This window comes from Nuphar pumila, chromosome 12 (assembly GCF_984573655.1).
Source record: "Nuphar pumila chromosome 12, dmNupPumi1.hap1.1, whole genome shotgun sequence".
Taxonomy (NCBI): Eukaryota; Viridiplantae; Streptophyta; class Magnoliopsida; order Nymphaeales; family Nymphaeaceae; genus Nuphar; species Nuphar pumila.
In genome coordinates this window covers 38,677,204-38,698,612 of record NC_143260.1, presented here as the reverse complement: position 1 = coordinate 38,698,612, position 21,409 = coordinate 38,677,204, and the positions used below count along the sequence as shown (strand labels likewise).

Sequence of the window (21,409 nt, the reverse complement as noted above, 5' to 3'; positions counted from 1 at the left end):
ATCATCATGCACCAATGTTTTTTATATGCCATTAACATTTAACTTACCCCCAGAATTGCAACCATCTTAAATATGCGTTTAAAGGAAAGAGACTTCTCTGGGCAGTTTCATGGTCGTGATGTCAATTGTCATTTGTAGGCATTTTCCACTTTATACTTGAGTTGGAGAATCAGTTTGCCCATCTCTCTGGTTTGGGATAACTTGCAACCTCAAAAGGCCATCTTCGTCCACCTTTTGAAAAAACAATCTCTCTCTATATATATACATATATATATATATATAGTGAGGAAAACATGAAAAAATGAAATACGATAAATGAAACATGTCAAACGGGTTTTTTGAGTTTTTTTGGTTTTATTTTTAATTTCTCAGTTACATATGTGATCTATGTACTTGATTTTATAAGGATCAGCTACTGGAGTGTTTGATTCCTATGCATGGCTGAGTTTTTATAAGGTTCAAAAAATCAACAGTCCAAAATCTTTGTAAAACTTTGAGGCTCCAAGTATCATTTTTTTATCGAAAACACATGGTTCTGGCATCAATTCCTAGTAAATTGATCATGCCCAACACATCTATGGGGTTGGAAGCACGAAAAAAGCATCAGAAAAGATGAAAAACCCATTTAACATGTTTCTCTTATATATATATATGGAACTAGAAACCTACCAAATGGGCACCGTGCCAAATTAAAAATGATATTGGATTTCTGGTATTTTTTTTTTGAAATTCTGACCCCCATAGCTGTGTTCAGCATGATTGGTTTACTAAAAAACAACACTTGGATCATGCATTTTGGATGGAAAATGGTAATTGGAGTCTCAAAATTTTATGAAAATGGTTGGCCATTCATTTTTGAAACCTTATAAAAACCTATTCATGCATCAGAATCAAATGCTTCACAAAGTGATTCCTATAAAAACAAAATATAGACCACATCTATACGTTCAACATTTAGAAAAAATACCGAAAATCCATTAGCATATATTATTTAGCACCATGCCCATTTTGTAGGTTTTCATATATATATATATGCAAACGTGTGAAAGAAGTAAGGTGACTCCTTTCTTTTTCCTCAATCCAAGCACAAGCTAAGGACAACCACTTGTCTTGTAGATAGACTTCAGTTGGTACTAATAAGTAGGGATGTCACGGAGGATCAAACCCTATAGGGTTCAGGTATGGTGACAAATAAGAAGACCTGGGTTCAGACCCGAAGGTCCGATTGATACATGGATCCTGGTATAGTTTATAAAATTTTATACCAGACCCGGGCCTGACCCGAGTTCTGATTAAGATCCACAAATTTTCAATGTAAAAATGATAAAAAATATTATTTTACCGGGTCTGGTCCATGTAGTTCTTATCAGCTCCGGGTATGGTTTATCCTATAGTAGACCCGATTGGACCCAAGTTTGAACCCAATACCATACCCGAAAATCTGGTCCAAGTCTGATTTTACCTGGATCCGAACCAAACCCCACCCCACCCGTTGACACCCCTACTAATAAGGGTGGACATCGGGCCGTTCTGCCCCAGGGCCCATTAGAGCTGAGAGGTCGGGTCTAGATCTAGATCTAGGCTTGCCAAAAGCCTGACTGATTCTTCCCAGATCTGTGCTGGGTTTCTTGTATTCTATTTGTTGGAGATATCATTGTAAATACAAACTAAATGTTGGGAAAACAAATCAAATAAAACTAAATACAACAAATAAACTAAATATAAATAGGCATTGTGTCCCAACATTTTCCCGGTTGGCCAAGTTGAACTGGTAGAAGCCTGAAGGCTTCAAACTTGTTTCACTTGTTTGCCATTTTGAAAGTCATCATACTCATTCTTCCTGAGATAATGGAGATCCTAGCATAGGAATGTCAGGGTCCAGGGCTACCCTGGTGCGCAAGGCTGTAGAGCAGCTAGGCAGGTCACTTGATGGGGTTCCAAGCAATGTTGAATCGGACCTGTATCGTTTGGCCAATGATTCAGGTGAATCAGCCGATAGTGATTCTCAAGTGAATCGTTCTGATTCGTGTAAAAAAAATTAATAAATATTACATATCAATCAGAATGCGACACGTGGTAAAGCTATTAAAATAATATTAAAAAATTTAATTTTAAGCTATTTTTTTATAATTATTAAAAAATAGCCTATTCAAGTCAGTATTGTATCGATTTTCTGGCGATACAATATGTATCATCCGATTCAGGCCGATAAGCACCGATACTGACAACACTGGTTCCAAGTCTAAGTTGATTCCAAGACAATTAGGGTGCATTTGAATGCCTCAGATCTCTAATACATGTACTGAATCTGGCATGAGAGCCATGCTGAGATTTGAGGTAAAACAAATGTTGAATTTCAGATCCTCCCTCCAAAATGAGGATCTGAGACTTTTTACTAGATATTCACGAATCTCTGGCTCAATTGAGGTTAAGGCCGGAGCATGCTTGGATCTAAGATCTGCGGATCTAACCCGATGCCCCTCATCAGGCTGGATCTTATATCTTCTCGCTCCCTTTTATCTCACAAAAAAAGGATCTCAGCTCCAAGGTAGCTTCAAATCTGAGATCCTGTATTTGATACACCTCCCTACTGGCTATGAGGGAAATTTTCTTGAGAAATTGTGCATTCTTCTACAACCTTGACTTGTTTCCTTAGTTGTAGCAAAGGCCCAAATTAATAAAGGATAACTAAATGACATTACATGACAATGCCTAAGAAGAGAGAGAGAGAGAGTGAGAGAGGTTGGGCTGGGAAACAAGCCTAGCCAGCTCGTGTTTGGCTAATAAAAAGTTTGTTGAAACTCATGAATAGGCTCGGCAAGCTAAATATGAACAGTAGGTACTCAGCTTGGCTCAACTCATATAAGCTCGTTGAGTAGTAATGCCGCTTGTCTGGTAGGAGCAGCTAGTGCCCGTCACCTTGTGTTGGAACATTGCAGGTTCAAAACCCAATGATATGGTTGTTTAACTGGTAGGGGTCTCCCTAAGCCCAGCTTGCCTTTCAATATATATATATTGATACATTTTACATGTATATTTTTATAATCATGTTTCTTTCTAAAAGAATGTGTTTTTTAATACATAAGCCAGCTCAATCTCGGATCATTTAACTCAGGCTGATTATGAGCTCAAACTCTGCTGGGCTGGCCACAAGAATGAGCTAAGCTTGAACACTTCAAGCACGTGTCATTCATCTAGTTTACCAGCCCTAAGGGTTGGGAAGAGAAATGTAGGTTTTTGGTAGACATTGAACGTTACATTTTACACTAGTTTTAGGCAAGGATGGACCTGTCAGGTAGGGAGGTTATCTAACATTTGTGTTATTACATGTAACAACATACTTTAAAGGAATGTATTTCAAATACACATACTTTAAAGGAATGTATTTCAAATACTTGTCTGGGATATTAAATGATGTTTTTATTGGCATTCTTCAAAATAAAACGGGAATATGAAAGCAACAATATATACTGGTAGATGCCATAGATGAAACAACACGAGTGCTCGGCATTCTCCTCAGCCTATCAACGCCCATGATGAGCTTAGGCCGTCATGTCGATGGTGATACACGTCTTAATTGTTCTCATCAAGCAACCAAACCTCTTTTTATAGACTCCCGAGAGAGGCCTGTACGGTTGCAATAACTGCCTTATAACCCCCGTGAGTTATGCCATCCCGTGATGTGCACATGTCAAACTGGGTCACGTCAGGTTGGATCACAATTATATTCCAACAGATTTGTCATGTTTTTTTTTTAAACAACTCTAGTTGCATTTGATTAAATAAACCAACAATGTGAACATTTTAGCCACTTTTATTACACAAAGGTCAACTTTGATGATTTTAAGACCAATAGGTAACATTAGGAAACACTTATAATAAATTAATTAAGTGGATTTTTGTAAATTGCTCAAAAAGGTATGAAAAAAGAGATGATTTTGGCATGAACCAGTATGAGATTGGACCGAATGGTTCTTTAAAAAATCAGTGCAATTTTTAATGGAGTAACCTCTCATGCTCCCTGCATATCATTTGCATTTTTCACTTCTCCATTGCCATCTTGCCTTCACTGATAACATAAGAAAAGTAACCAGAATCTTAGGTGTGTTGAGCAGGCCAGTGGCAAATTGGAGACAAGAAATAGGGTTTGCTTAGACATAATTAATATGGAGTTTGTTTATGTCAACTTTAACAAATGAAGAGAGATAGATCGGATGGGAAGGTATTAATGAATCTAGTGATAGAGACTATCTCGGTTACCATTGACACACAAAGTAAGCGATATGTTGTTTATATATAGGTGACAAATTAAGGCAGTGCTAGGCTTGGGGTTACGGTCTAGCAGCTAGGGTTGGGAAACTAACCGAGCAGCTCACAGCTTGGCTCGTTCATGTTTGTAAAATGAGCTTGGCGAGATGAGCCGAGTATGAGCAATAGGTGTTCATCTCGTATAAAGACAATATATATAATATACATGAGAAATATGTCACAAAAATGCTTTTGGTGTGGTGGTCAGTATTTCTTTTTGGATGAGCCAGCTTGGGCTTGGCTAGCCTAGCCTAGCCCCCGAGCCCGAGCTGGGTCCAGTGGTAAACAAGCCAAGCCCGAACAAGCTACGCTCGGTTAGTTTCGGCTCATTTTTGCAGCTGGATGAATCATACTGAATATGTCACCACTTTTCTCAACGCCAAGGGATCAGGTGCAATGTTTCCCATCCCCTAAATTATGAGGTCAGATTAGGTGATACTTTTTTGTGTTTTAAATCATCATCGCCCATAGTTTTTATCTTTGTGCAAGGATGACATCAGTTTCTTTGATGGGCTCCAGTTTTTGTATGGTAATGATTTAAAAAAAAATGCAAAAGAATTTGTATTTAGACGTATCGTCTGGTCTCTCTCTCTCTGAAATCCAAAACCGCTGTGCCATTCGCTCCCCAAGTTTTTGATAAGTGAGACCTATCCATCAAACCATCTCATCCAACTTTGACAAGGCATTTCTAGTTTGTTAAATATATAAGGAAAATAATTTAGAAATGCTTTCTTCATCTCAGTTTTATTTGTTTATTTATTTTCATCTTTTAATATTCTTGAAGACATGCCAGAAATGTTAAGACATGCGAGAAATGTTGGGACCTTTATACACGGATGCAGAATTGCAGTGGGGATGAAGATGTTGTTACGCTCAAAATCGCCAGGGATTCCACACTCTCAACCCTTTCACAAGTTTGAATGCCTTTAGTAACTGGAATTGTTTTGTGAATGCTTGTATGATTCCTTGTATGATTCATCATATTTGTACCATACTATTTCCACCGCATTTATAGTTGTGAAGGGTTCAAGTTTTTGAGACACACCCTTAGGAGAAATCCTTTTATCCCCCAAGAAACATGTCTCTTGGATTTGAGTATTGTGATTGTTGGAATGGCCCTCAAGAGTCACCTTATGGCCACATGGTCTTACATCTCTCACTTGACCATAAGGGATTTATTGTGTTTATATGTTTGTGCTCAATCAGAACCTTGCATACACACTTTTTGAGTGATCTTTACTCACTCACCACTTAGACATATCTAAGTCTCATCTGACTCACATGTCTAGTGAAAACATCTTCAGTGATTGCCTTGGTTAGCGAGTCTACTATCATGTCACTTGAAGGAATATAGCTCATTATTATTTTATTTTTCATAATCATATCATAAATATATTGATATTTAACTTAAATATGCTTACTTTTAGAGTTATCAACTCATGTTTGTATGTCTTATAACAACTTTATTGTCACAATAAAGTTAAACTAGATCTTTTGGAATGTCGAATTTTAACTTATTTAGGAAATTATTTATCCACACACCAAATATGGTTGTCATGTTACAGGCAATATACTAAGCTTCCTGAGTATGATGTGACACACACTATTGTTTCTTGTACGACTATGCAATTGCCCCACCTCCTAACATAAATACATAACCAGATGTGGACTTCATTTAATCTTTATCACCAACAAAGTTAGCATCTGAGTAGCCTACAAGCTTTAAACTATCTGATTGATAGCATAACTTAAGTTCTTTAGTTCTCTTTAATTATCGAAAAATTCTCTTCACTGCTTTTCAATGAGAGGGCTCAGGATTACTTTGATATCTACTCACTAGACTTATAACAAAACTCAAATCAGGTATAGTGCAAAGCATTGCATACATTAGGCTTCCAATTGCCTAAGCATAGAGAACATTCAATTTTTTTGTTTATCTTTTAGACAGTCATTTTTATTTAGCTTTGGGTTTTTTTACTATAAGAGTATCATTTTCCTTGATACTTTCTATTCTAAATTTCTTTAGAATGTGGTAAAGAGATTTTTCTTAATTTAGACATAGCAATATCAATTTTCTATCTCTCTTTATCTTAATTTCGAGAATATATGAAGCTACACCCATATCCTTTATTTTAAATCGAAAACTTAACCATGATTTAGTCATATTTATTATGTCTATGTCATTTCCTGCAATTAATATATCATCAATATAGAGGGATAACACAGTAAACTTAGTCTCACTATTCTAGGCATATACATAGTGGTCCAGACTATTTGCCTTATAACTCAATTTGGTTATAACATTATAAAAAGATAAATACCACTGTCTTGGTGACTACTTAAGTCCATACAAGGATTTATTTAACTTGTATACCTTATTTTTTTTACCCTTAATTTTAAAAAGTTCTGGTTGCTGCATGAAATTAATTTCATTTAATTCACCTTTTAAGAAGACCGTTTTCATATCCATTTGATATAGGTCAAGATCAAAATAAGCTACCAATGACAAAATAATACAAATAGATGCCAGTTTGGCTACATGAAAGTAAATTTCTTTATAATCAATACATTCTCGTTGAGAATAGTCTTTTGCTATTAATCTTGCCTTGAATCTATCAATAGATCCATCTACCTTGAGTTTTTTCTTGAGAACCCATTTACTATCAATTGCCCTATATCCATTAGGCAAAAGTAACTAGTTCTCAAACTTCATTCTTTTTATGGAGTTCAACTCATCTTTCATTGCTTCATTCCATAGTTCAGACTCATTAGAAGCAAATGCATCTTCAAAACTCAAGTTGTCAGGAGTTTTATCCAAATCCATGAAATAGTATAATTTCTCACTCAAGAATGTATAATAATCATTCAAATAGGATAAAAGAGTTTTTATTCTTTTCTGTCCAATTACTGGTTATACAATTTGCTCATTAATCACAACTGGATTGTTATGCTCTAACTCTTCATTTGGTACTCCAAGATCATTTATGATATCTGGAAAGACACCATCAACTTCAGTATCAAAATTGCTTTCTTTTGTTTCTAAGAATTCTACCTCTCTACTCTCTATAAATTCTTTTTTCAGAATTATATAGATGATATCTCTTTGATTTTTTTGGGTATCCCATAAAAATGCATTTGATAGTTTTGTTATCTAACTTGTCTCTCATTTAACTAGGAATCAACACATGAGCAGGTGACCCCCACTTTCGTAAATGACTCAAGTCTGACTTTCTACCAGTCCATAATTCATGGGGTGTAAGATCTATAACTTTAGAAGGAACCTTATTTAGGATATACATGGCAGTGCAAATTGCTTCTTCCTAAAATTTCTTGAAAAGATTTACATGTGTCAACATGGACCTTATCATATTCATTAAGGTTGTATTCTTTCGTTCTACTACACTATTCTGTTGTGATGTATAAAGCATAGTTGTATGAGGAGTTATACTATTATCAATGCAGAATGTCTTAAACTCATCAGAATTATATTCGCCTCCTCTATCAGATCTAATAACTTGGATTTTTCTTTCTATTAATCTTTCAACTTTATGTTTATATGCCTTAAACTTTTCTAAAGCTTTAGATTTCTTAGATATTAAGTATATGTATCTATATCTTAAGTAGTCATCTATAAATGTGATGAAATATGATTTTCTTTGTTATGTTTCTACTGTTAAAGGTCTACAAATATCTGTGTGTACCAAAACTAGTAAGTCACATGACCTACTATCCTTAGAAAAATATTTTCTAATCATTTTATCGGATATGCATGGTTCATATTTTTTAAATTCTATATTTTTAAGAGAAGGTAATAATCTCATGTAAATTATTTTTTATTTTATTGACATTTACATGCCCTAACCTTAAATGTCATAAATATGCACCAACATAAATGCACAATCAATATAATCAGAAATATGCATTGTATTATTTATAAAAGTAATTACATTAAGACGAAAGAGACCATGGTCAGCATCATAGCGACTTCTGAGCTTCATTTTTCTATTTTTCCCAATAGTTACCTTGTCACCCTGGAAGTGGATTTTAAAGTCTTTTTTATCAAAATCTCTCACTACTAAAAGATTTTTTCTCATGAAAGGTACATAAAGTATATTCTTTAGTAGGAGACTAATCCCTTCTACCTGAAGCTTGTAGATCCCTATCTCAGCCACATCATTATATGTGTTATTTCTTATATACACCTTATGACCTCTAGGCTTTAATTCATTCATCTCCACAAGTCCTTCCTTTGTCTTAAACACATGTCGCGTCACCCCTGAATCAATCAACCACCCTAGAAGATCATTATCTGCGATCAATGATTCAGATACAGTGCATACTAATTCTTGCTTTTGATTTACTTGATTTTCTGGATTCTCTTTATTGGTTCTATTTGAGAAATTATTCTTGAAATGCCCAACTTTTTCATAAGAGAAACATACCCCCTGGCTGCAGTCTTGGAGTTTTTGGTTTGCACTGGACGCTTCTTATTGAATTTATTCTTATTAAATTTCTTGAAGAATATGCCTTTAGGCTTGAACTTGTGAGAGGTTGTCAGAAAAGATTCTTAGGTATTCATAACTTCTTTTTTCTTGTCTTTTGACATGTGCTCTTGCTCAATGGCTAATTGCAGAGGGAGTTCAATTAGAGTAAGACTTTTTTTATTTAATCTTATAGCAATTGACACCATCTTTCAAGTTGGAGGAAGGCTATTTAGTATGGTGGAGATTTGCATGCACTTAGGAATATTATTTTCAGCTATGGCTAAGTCCTTAGCCATTACTAGTATTTGATTCACATGATCGATTACGTTGTCTGACTCTTTCATTCTGCATGAGTTGTATTGCTCTAGAAGAAGTTGAATGTGAGTTTCTGGAGTCATATCATACTTCTTTTCGACTTCTTTCATCATTCTGTTTGCAATGGCAAAGTCTTCAAACACTCAGATGAGGTCATATTGCATAAATGTTAGAAGAGTTGCTCGATCAAGTTGATCGTCTTCGATAAACTTATTATGAGTTTTCTTCTCTTTTTCACTTGATTTATTAGTTAATGAAGATTTTACATTGTTCAATATATGCGCCTTTTTCTGGCGATGAGACGTTGTTGTCACCGACTTTCGATTTCTGCATCAACATGCCCACACGCAGAGACTACTTCTGGCATCGTCAGGGATCTATCAAACCTGCTCTGATAGCAATGTTGAGACCTTTATACACGGTTGCAGAATTGCAGCGAGGGTGAAGATGTCGTTGTTACGCTCAAAATTGTGAGAGAGTCCACACTCTCAACCCTTTCACAAGTTTGAACACTTTTAGTAACTGAAATTGTTACTTTCTGTGAATGCTTGTATGATTCATCTTATTTGTATCACTGCATTTGTAGTTGTGAAGAGTTCAAGTTTTTTTGACACATTCCTTGGAGAAATCCCTTCATTCTTCAAGAGACACGTCTCTTGCATTTGAGTATTATGACCATTAGATAACCTCATGGCCACATGGCCTTACAAGAAATAGTTTAGATCACATCATTTGACATAGAATGGGTTTCATTGTGCATTCAATCTTAGACGACAAACCAATGGCTAGGATTGGTCCAGTGGACTGATCCTTAGCTGTCCAGATGTATCAGCCAGCTGGCTACGAAAGACATATATATAGAGAAATGAAAACCTAATAATGGATTTCTGGTGTATTTTTTTTTAATTCTAACCCTGTAGATGTGTCCAGGATTGATTACTAGAAATGGATACTTGGATCATGCATTTTGGATTAAAAAAATGGTATTTAAAGCCTCAAAAAATTATGAAAATTGTAGGTTGTTGATTTACAATTTTTTTGACAGGCAATTCAGTTCATCCATTATGTCGCCTCTCATGATTATAACCCATTGGAGTTGCAACAGATGCAAGTTATGGTGATCAAATCTGAGCCAATAGATGGATTTAGCATGGACAATTTCATAGGCATAAACTCTTGGATTGCATTTTTTTCAAAAATTATGATGACTTCAATAAAAAAATTTGTGGCATGTTTATAGCTGTTATTTTTTAAATCGCTAAAAACTTGAATGTCTTTCGCTAAAAACTTAAATCGCTAAAAACTTCAATAATATATCCTAGCCATTGGTTTGTCGTCTAAGATTGAATGCACAATGAAACCCATTCTATGTCAAATGATGTGATCTAAACTATTTCTTGTAAGGCCATGTGGCCATGAGGTTATCTAATGGTCATAATACTCAAATGCAAGAGACGTGTCTCTTGAAGAATGAAGGGTTTCATTATTTTTTTAAATCGCTATCTTCAACATGCCCACACGCAGAGACGCTAAAAAATTTAAATCGCTAAAAACTTAAATCGCTAAAAATTTGTCAAAATCTCTCTCTCTCTCTCTCTCTCTCTCTCTCTCTCTCTCTCTCTCTCTCTCTCTCTCTCACACACACACACACACACAGTATATATTATATGAAGAAACATGAGAGCCCGCAAACACAAGTATTACACAGGAACATGCTTTTATTTGATGGCTTACGAATACATAGTATTGCTGACTGCCATACTTGTAGTAGTATTACACAGCCAAGGCTTGACGCCTTTAGAACAGGATAAGAAATCTAACATTACAATGAGAGAGAGTTTCTAATATATTTAGTACGAGAGAGGGGTGAAGGAAAACCAGAGTGGAGAATGTTTGACGATTCTCAAGGGCCCCTCAAATTAAGACGTCATACATTACAACTTGGTATCATACTTAGAGGGAGTACTGAAAGGTTGACAATTATCAAGGGCCTCTCTCAGAAGACGTCATTAATAGGACTGCTTGATTGTATTACTGCAAAGCTAACAATGAGAGACAGAGAGAGCAATAATTAACTTGGTATCATATTTTTTTAGGAGAGGGGAGTGAAGGAGAAACCAGAGGGAGAGAGGTTGATGATTCTGAGGGGGCCCTGAATGACGTTATTGATGAGGCTGAGCCTTGATAGCAGATTCCCGGGGCTGCTTAAGGCGCTGCAGGAGCCCACAGGAGTCTGCATAGTCACCACACAACCACCACCACCAAGAAGGAGGCTGCTAAAAAGGTACTGCACCGGCTCCATCAGGAAAGTGAAGGCACCATCTGAATTGGTGTTCACCGTAGCAAGAACCGCCTGGTTGCTCCCGCACCTCAGTGCCACCGTTCCATCTGTGCCAACAAACAAATTATCAACATAGAAAACAACCCAACAACCTCCACAGATCAGTCAGGTCATGCTGTATATAACCGATTTATCGGTTAAATCCCATGTTACAATGACACAACAACACCATGTCCTAGCCTGTCCTTCTGTGGACAGTTCTGGACAAGGAGGGATGGGACACATTTTTTTCAAAGTTGTCATATCCATCCCGTCCTGACCTGTTTCAATGAGAAGGGCAGAACACTTTTGGGACAACAAAACATGTCCCAAACATTGTCCTGCCCATCTGTGCGTTCTGCGTTTGTGTGGGAATGTGTGCAGGAGTGTGCCCCATGCGTTTTGCATCCTGAGGACAGCACTGTCCGTGGAATAGGGTTCGTGTTTAGGGGACACAAATTGGCCACCCTCAAACGCACTGACACAACTAGGACACGAGCAGACATTATTTTAATATATTTTAATAGTTCTTATAATTTCTTATTATATTTGATAAAAAAATACATTTATATTTTTTATGTATAACAAATATAATCACCTTTTTATCCATTAAAAAATTAAAGAACTTGTGCCCGTGTGTCCTATTTTTCAGAAAAAATTACAAAACTCACATCACAAACATGTCTTGCATTAGGCTTAATAGACATGTGATTTTAGAGTGTGGAACTTGATTTCTAGCTTGATATAAAATTCTTAATTTTTATGGAGCTTGATAGAAAAATATTTTGGAGGGTAGTTTTATAATTTTATTAGGTTCTTTACTCCTTGTATTTAAAGAGGGCAATCCATCTTTTGTAAAAATGTGTGTATCTCAATCTTAATAGTAGATCTCACATGCGGCCGTGCGTAGGCAACTCCTGCTGAACTACGTAAAATTCTTGTTCCTTGTATAGTTAATTTTTTCTTATTTTGTTTCTATCGTGTTGAATCTTTTCTAACATGTATGTGGGGCTCAATATCAAATTTTCCAAGGTACACAGTTCACAAGTGAGATGTGAGATGGGGATTGAATATAATAGATCATCAGTTATACACAATATGTCCTGATCATCTGACCTCCCTAACAGGGAAGCAGATCAGGTCATGCTGAAAATGAGCGTTTTTGCTCATGCGGACATTGTGGCCGTCTGTTTGCATTTTGGATGAATGCCACGTGGTTTTGTTGACTTTTGAGATTTTTAAAATGCAAATCGGATGGCCACGATGTCAGCATGAGCAAAAGCGCTCATTTTCAGCATGACCTGATCTTCTTCCCCCTAACAGCATGTTCTAAGGAGGCATTTGAATAACCTCTATTTTTTTTTTCTTTTTGTTTACAAAGTTCACCGCCAAAGCAGATAATCTCTGGATGCCAAAAGGCACCCGGTGGGAGTTGAACCTGGGATGAAGTAGTTGGCACTTTCTCTCAGGCATGTCACCGCTCCGGCAACCCAGGCGGGTGTATTGCATTTGACACATAGCCTAGATTGGGATAAGAAATAAAACAGATGCTGAATCTCAGTTCTATCCCATAATGAAGACTAAGACTCATGGATCTTTACTCAAAGATCTCAAACACAAGGTCTGAGATGGGCGCACTCAAACGCACCATGCACGAGCTACTCGTTCAGCACTTTCAGTAACTGCAAGGCAGTAGCACAAAACTTCCCACTACATAACAGCATCTATAATAGCATGAATTCTCAAAATGATTCCAACTTAAACATCATGGAAGAAATAGTTCATCCTTGTCACATAGACTCTGGCAACAAAAATATGGTCCAGCAACACTCAACTGCAATTGCAAAGCAAAAAGAACGTATATATAGCAATAGATACTGTAAGATTACACGTTCATACTTGCAATCACAGAAGTGGCTGATCCACCAGAGCCAATATTGCCGTCAAGAGTGCAATAGACAACTCCGGCGACACGAATCAGCCCTGATAGGAAACCAAACAGACTAGCTTGTGTTGATGCAACCAACATAGCCACCATGATTAGCACTAGCACTAGCTTCATAGAACCCATTGTTGAAATGAAACCAAAAGTGAAGTGCAACTGTGAGCTATAAAGAGAACCAACAGGAACAATGGTGACAAGGAAGACAAGTGCAGTGAACACAAGGTGCTTCCTAACTTCAATTTATAGAGGGAGAAAAGGGCCAGTTTGGTGTGCCTAGTTAAGAAAAGGGAAAATGCTGCACTTGCTTAGAAAGTAACAAGCACCAAATTCATAGCCTTGTCTTGTTCTACTTCAGGCCTTTAGCGTGCCCCAACAAGTGGACATCAACGGGGAGCATAAGACAGAATATGAGGTCCCCTCTTATAACATATAATGGTCATATGCGTCCTATATGTTGATAGAATCTTGTCTGCTTCTGTTTAACAACAGAATTCATAAAAAATCATGAAAAGCTTGTGAGAGAATAAACATGAGATTAAGATAATAACTCTATGCAATTTTCAAGATTAATAACATTGGCTCTATATGTTAGGTGTAAGAAGGAAGGGAGAGAGAATTTAAAGGAGAAACTGAGCTGTTTTGGAAAAGGTGGTCTTGATGAGGTGGGATAGTCTCATATTGCTTGTGCTTGAGTTTGTTGTGGGATTTATAAGCCACATGTAAACTCATATACTTGTTCTTGAGAACAAGAGGGTGGGATGACCACCACACACACATGCGCGCGTACGCTAGTTGGGTTTGAGTTACCTTTTTACCCAAAGTTTCTTTGGATTTTTGAATTCTGTAACGGGTTATGGGAAAAGATAACGGGTTACGACTCCTCGTAGTCCATGCCCGTTATGGCTCTTCGGATTCCTTTAACGGATCTCAACCCTTCGAAGTCCGTTAAGGGGTCACGTCTCCTCAGAATCCGTAATGGGTCTTTCCACGCTTTGTAACCATTCGTGAGTTATAAAAGCGTGGTGAGGGTGGGGTTACGGGACAACAGAGACGCTCTTGTTTTCTGAAGAAGAGCATTGTGATTTTGCATCTCCCTGTTGCTCTCTCTTTCTCTCCTGAGTTATCTCGAAGGGGGTTCGTCTGCAACATTGGTTCGTTGAGGCTGTTTTCGAAGGACGATTCGTCAGAGTGCACCGTTCTGATCGTCATGGCTATTGTATCCTGGGGGAAGGACGCCGAACCCTGTTTTGCACTGTATGTGGGGGCAAATCTTCTCTAAGGAGAGTACTTTCGTACGCCTTAGCCTGTTACATAATCTAAACATGTTTCTGTTGTTTTCTTTATGTTCTTTGCATCTATTTGTTCGTATGCTATTGTCTAGATTTTGGTTGTATGCGGAAACCGACATGCCTGCTCCATGTTATTGTTTCGATCGTCTGTTAATCATGTTGTATACACTGTTGTATTTCCTGATTTATATCGTGTTTTATATCGTGATGACAATTGTGAAACTGTGTGATCTGAAAAATGATCCAACACTATATACTATAGATAAGAACAAATTTTTCTTTTTAAATTGATCAACAGTCCATTGATTGGGTTAAAGGTTAGTGATAAAAAAGGATTTGTTTATTTTCTTTTTGTCTAAGTTGCTGTGTCCTTTCTTTGGGAGTATAAGGAATATCCTCATTCATAGGTCCAAGATCTGCAACTATGAATTGAAAGGTCTCTTTACCTTTGTTTTTTATACTCTTTCAACAAATGACCATTATATCATTTCATAAATACCATTATCTTAGCTTAGCTAATAATGAATCGCTTCCCATTAACAATTAGGATTAGATCTCATAGAACGATTGTTCTAATGTATTATAGAAAATTTTGGCTTTGAGATGTAAGAAGCAAATAGTTCTCTGTGGTGGAGCAGATATCGCTCCCCCTCCTCTACTAGGGCTGCAAATGGATCGGATATGATCAGATATCTGATCCGAGTCTGACATGTATCCGGATTAATTGAATTCCTTAAGTAAGATCTCACTGTGCATTCGGATATGTTCAGTTGAACAATAGAACCGTTCAGTATTTTACATTGGATCTGAAATTGATCCAAATCAAAATTAGATCCAGTTGCATTTTTTTACATTGTTTTTCTTCTATTTTCCCGGACCCAATATTATCACTTGTGTTCCGGATTCTGATTCAACCTTACCTCATCGGATGATCTGGATTTGGAATCGAATCTACTGTTTGCATTTCGGATTCGGATCTGGCAGGACCCAGACCAAACCAGTTTGCACCTGTATCCTCTACCTCCTCCTCCAGGTATCCCTTCTTTCAATTGGGTCAACACCACCCACTGGATCTTCTGCTTGACCTATGGAACATTTCTCCATCAAAAGGTAAACTCGCCCACATAACAAGGTCCACAGGATGTGGAAAATGTTATGTATCGGATCTTACCATATCTAATGTGGCCTCATCTAATACAGGAGTGTGGTCACCCTAACCCTAATAGTTGTAGGTGATGGCATAGTGCTGTCGTAATGTAATAATCTCTAAGCATCAGCCAACCAACAGCCACTCATTTAGCTAGCGGGGTCCTATGTCTAGCCGTTGCTTTATCATGGTTGGACTTGGACATGTAAGGCTGGGTGGTGGTGTCCTCAACCCAGAGTTTTACCTCACAGGGAGGCGGACACATTAAGTAACCCGGTTCTCGGTGAGGGTTTTCCTTTGTCATAAAAAAAAAAAACTGCAGACCTAAGGGGTTTGGTGTAATGGGATGGGGCCTAGGCTGTTTGACAGGCAGCCTAGGTTCAAATCCCATGGGCATCGCGTAAGATGAAGCTTGGTGATTCCCTGGGATCGGGGGGTAAGCCCTCAGAATTTTACGCTGACAGGACAGTGACCATAACAGGCTGAGCCAACGCGTCAAAGTCTCTGGGCCTGGGGCGGTTTCTCTGAGTAAGAAAACAATCTGCATAATTATACTCTTAAATTTAGCAAGAGATTATGAACATGTTTTGAGCTAACTGCATGTCGAGCGCTTAAGTGGAAAGTTGCTTGTTCCTTGATACTCATCATTTCAGTTGCTTTGTAAATTTGATATGCTTCAAATACACCCATTTTTATTCAAACTAACCTTCCCATCACGCACTAATTCCGTGCATGAAGAGATAAAACCAGCAAATGCTTCAGGACAAATGAAGTAGGCTGAGACGTTTGCAGAAAACAAATGGGTTTAAACTCTGGGACCAAGCTGAAAGCAGTGATCCTTAAGTCCCAACAATTTGTTTCTGTTTTTTTTTTATTCAAGTATGCTTCATTTGGATGCCATGCTTGTTGAAATACCTTGAATTCTCTGTTATCAGTTAGTTATTTGAGTATCTGTAACATGCACAAATTTGATGGTTTTATTATTTTAAATTAAGCATGCAGGGGCACAATGCCATTGTGTTGCATTGGATTGAAATTTTTTGTTGCATTTAACAGACACCACTTAAGCGGATTCGCTGTTAACCAGAGGTGTTACTTAAGCAGATTCACTGTTGAGCACAACCGTGTAATTGTGTGCCACGCCATAAATGGGATGAAATCTGTGCTGCGTTTTCTTAGTCTGCATTAAGTTGGTTGTTTTTCTTCATACTATTCTGATCTCCAATATGTTCTTTTTCGGAATGCATTACCATTTTTTTTTCAGTGAAACAACACGTATTAACCAGCTCTCTGTCATACATCCAAGATATTGGACATAGAGGACTGAATGTGCCTCATATTGCCAATTAGTTATAGTGATGACATCCATGGTTCAATATGTGGATTTAGCAATAAAGTAGCAAGAAGAGACTAAATAAAATTTAGTAAGAAGCACCTGCAATATTTGTCACCATATTGTCTGTCACGGGCTTATTTTGGAAGCCACGTGCGGCACCTGGCAACCCAACCAGGTCAGCCTTTCTAGTTCAGAAAGCACGCAAACACCCCTCACAAGGGTGTCTAATCACATCCGAGCATACACAATCTCAAAGAGGGCAGCAAAGAGAGAGAGAGAGAGATAGCAGCATAGGCAACGAAAGCAACTTCCATTCATAAGTTGGCAATTACAAAAGGGGGGGAGAGCAAGAGAGAGAGAGAGGGGAGGGACCCGTTACTTTTCTTGGTTAACGGGGGATCTTAGGCCAAAGGCCATTTATAGAGCACTCGCAGGGGTCCTAAGAGGTATTTACATCAAGTAAGCAGGAATCAACATGGCAGGGTGGAACACACTCCCCCACCCAAACTGGCGTCGTCCTCGGCGCCATCTTTTTTCTGATAGTCTTCGATTGCTTGCTGAAACTGACGAATATTTCGTGGAGTCTCCCAACTGGCATCACTCACTGGTAGACCTTTCCATTTCACTAGATACTTCTTCACTTCTCCAAGATAGTTATGGACATGATCAATGATAAAATCAACTTCTCGTGAGACTAGCACTGTTGTAGAGGGGGCTCGTTGAGGAATAGGAGCTCGTTGAGGCAGACTGCGACTCAGATCTTCTTCATCTTCGTGGAATGGCTTCAGATTGCATACATGAAAGACAGGATGTACCTGAAAGCTGGGAGAGAGGTCTAGTCTATAAGCTAGCTTGCCGATTCTCTGGACGATGGGGAAGGGTCCATCATACTTTCGAATGAGTCCCCGATGGTGCCCCCGAAATATAGCTGTCCTCTCAGGGTATAATTTGACCAACACTTTCTCCCCAACTTGGAATTCAACGGCCCGTCGTCCCTGATCTGCCCACTTCTTCATTCGCTTAGCTGCTTTGTGTAAGAATGCCTTTGCTAGTTCTGTCTGATCATGCCAGTTCTTAACAAAATTATAGGCAAATGGCGCCTTTCCTCGACCTCGAGCAGCTAAGGAGTGCGGTGTCTGAGGCTGCTGTCCTATCACAATCTCGAAGGGACTATGCCCTGATGATTCACTCTTTTGAAGATTATAGCAGAACTGAGCTATATCGAGTAGATCCTTCCAATTCTTCTGATTAGCGTTCACAAAGTGTCTCAAGTAGTCCTCCAACATCCCGTTAATGCGTTCGGTCTGGCCATCAGTTTGGGGATGAAAACTGGTAGAGAAGTGCAATTCGGATCCCAACAACCGAAAGACTTCTCTCCAAAACTTACCTGTGAACCGAGCATCTCGATCACTAATAATGCTCTCTGGAATTCCCCAATACTTCACAACGTGCTTCACAAAGAGTTGAGTCGTGTCCTCTGCCGAACAATGATTTGGGCCTGGCACGAATGTTGCATATTTTGAAAATCTATCAACCACGACAAAGATGATACTGCATCCCTCAACTGTTGGTAAGCTGACGATAAAATCCATCGAGATACTTTCCCAAGGTCGACTCGGCACAGGTAGTGGCTCCAACAATCCTGCTGTCTTCTGATTCATGGCCTTGTCCTGCTGACAGACCAAGCAGGTACGCACGTACCCATCTATGTCATCGCGCATCTGCGGCCAGTAGTAAACTCGTTCTATCAAGGCAAAGGTTCTCTCTTGGCCTGGGTGACCAGCCCATAGGGAGTCGTGGCACTCCTTCAATATTTCTCGTCGTAGTGCCCCCCACCGGGGAACATAAACTCGACCCCCAACTGTCATCAGCAATCTATCTTGTTCCCAAAATCGCCTGGTTTTCCCCTCTTTCACCAGAGAAAGCAGCTGTCGTGCCATGGGATCCTTCCGTAAGCCCTCCCGAATTCTATCAAGGAGGTCACTTCGAGGTCCAGTACTTCTACTAGCATCTTCCAACAAGGCCGCCAGTCCAGCCTTCCTACTCAAGGCATCCGCCACTACATTAGTCCTTCTAGGTTTATACTCTAAAACCATGTCAAATTCTGCTAGAAACTCCTGCCACCGAGCTTGTTTTGGACTGAGCTTTTTCTGAGTTTGGAAGTAGCTTGTGGCTACATTGTCGGTGTAGGTAATGAATGTCGACCCCAATAAGTAGTGCCTCCAGGCACGTAAGCAATGGACTACGGCAGTCATTTCCCGTTCATGCACTGTATATCGCTGCTCAGCACTGTTCAACTTTCGACTCTCGAAAGCTATTGGGTGACCATTTTGCATTAGTACACCTCCAATTGCAAAATCCGACGCATCTGTATAGACTTCGAATGGTTTTCCTTGGTCCGGTAATTGCAACACTGGTTCCTTGGCCATGACGTCTTTTAGACCTTCGAAGGCTTGCTGACACTCTTCTGTCCACTCCCACTTTTTGTCTTTCTTCAATAATTCAGTTAGCGGCGCCGCGATAGCTGAATATCCTTCGATAAAGCGCCGATAGTAGTTTGCCAGACCTAAGAAGGATCGAAGCTCCGGAACCTTGGTTGGACTTCCCCAATCCTGAATAGCTCTTATCTTCTGGCTATCCATCCTTAAGCAGCCTTTCCCGATCACGTGGCCCAAGAAACTTATCTCATCCTGGCCGAACATACACTTTTCCCTTTTTACACATAACTCATTGTCTTTTAAAATCTTGAACACTATGCGCAGGTGTCGCATGTGTTCTTCCATATCCTGGCTATACACCACAATGTCATCGAGGTATACAACCACAAAACGATCCAAGTGAGGATAGAATATTTGATTCATCAGTGTAGAGAACGTTGCAGGAGCATTCGTCAAGCCAAACGGCATCACCAAAAACTCGAAAGCACCATACCTCGTCACACAAGTGGTTTTGGCTTCGTCTCCTTCGGCAATTCTGACTTGCCAATACCCTGAACGCAGATCCAATTTCGAGAACACACGGGCTTCCCCTAATTGGTCAAACAAATCAGCGATCAGTGGCAGGGGATATTTGTTCTTGACAGTCAGTTTGTTCAGTGCCCGATAGTCCACACAGAGCCTTTTGGACCCATCATGCTTGGTCTGGAATAAGACAGGGGCTCCAAAAGGGGCTTTTGAAGGGCGAATGATTCCGGCAGCCAACATTTCGTCTAACTGTCTTCTGAGTTCAACCAGCTCGAGTGGGGCCATTCTGTAAGGCACCATGGCAGGGGGTCGTGCACCTGGCACCAACTCAATCTGATGATCTACTTCTCTTCGCGGTGGCAACTGTCTCGGCAACTCCTCGGGCATTACTTCTTGAAATTCTTCCAATATTGCGGCTATAGGTGGTGGCACTTCCGTAGGAAGTTTCTCACTGGTTTCCTCTCTCATTGTCACTAGAAATGTTTGATCACCTCGTTGGAGGCCCTTCTTGATTTGCAGGGCGGAAACCAAACGAACATTTGGTGCCCCCAACGTCGAGGCAGGAATCATACATGGTGATTCTTCACTCATAAAGCTGACAACATCCAAGTGAGGCATAGGCACAGCCTTGCTTGCTCGTAAAAATTCCATCCCCAAAATGACTTTGAAGTCATCCAACGGAACAATAGAGAAGTCTGTTCTGCCAACCCACTGACCAGCCCCAACTGTCACATTTCGAGAGACTCCCAGAATAGGTTGTGCTGCGGAGTTCACAGCCTTTATGCGACTAACTTTTTGTTCCCATCGTAGGCCCAACCTTCGGGCCTCATCTTCGGCCATGAAATTATGAGTAGCCCCCGTATCGACCATTGCCTTCGTAGCTCTTCCGTTGATGGACATCGCTAGGTACATTAGTTCCTTCTTAACCGTGGGGGCTGCAGAAGAAGATTCTCCTAGCGCATTCACCCTTTGTACCGCCCCCATCCTGACGTCCTCCTCTACCGGGGCTTCCTCCATCTCAATGGCATTAGCCGCCCTTCTTCCTGCATTCCCCGCATTTTGATTAGGGCAATTTCGAGCAAAGTGATTTCCGCTGCAATACCAACACCGAAGATTTGGGTGAATCGGCCTGTTCCCTAGAATCCCCTCTTGACGTGCTTGTTGCTGATTTCTCTGATCTCTAGAGGGAGGTCGATACTGGTTCCTGGCTTGACCTCCGGCAACATTGCCTTGATTTGGCCGTCCCTGAGCGGCCCCGCGATTTGGGTTCTCAACTATCTGTTCCGCTATAGTCATTGCACT

At 39.4% G+C, this 21,409-nt stretch overlaps 1 protein-coding gene across 1 annotated transcript; it reads right to left on the bottom strand.

Annotated features, from left to right (window-relative positions):
- Positions 1-10,820: 10,820 nt before the first annotated feature.
- On the bottom strand, positions 10,821-13,568 carry LOC149820773 (uncharacterized). Its single transcript, XM_089983552.1, has 2 exons — positions 13,327-13,568; positions 10,821-11,495 (listed from the first exon to the last, which is right to left on the bottom strand). Exons 1-2 carry the CDS (start codon positions 13,496-13,498, stop codon positions 11,200-11,202), a joined length of 468 nt encoding a protein of 155 aa, XP_089839678.1. The 5' UTR covers positions 13,499-13,568; the 3' UTR covers positions 10,821-11,199.
- Between the last annotated feature and the right edge of the window lie 7,841 nt (positions 13,569-21,409).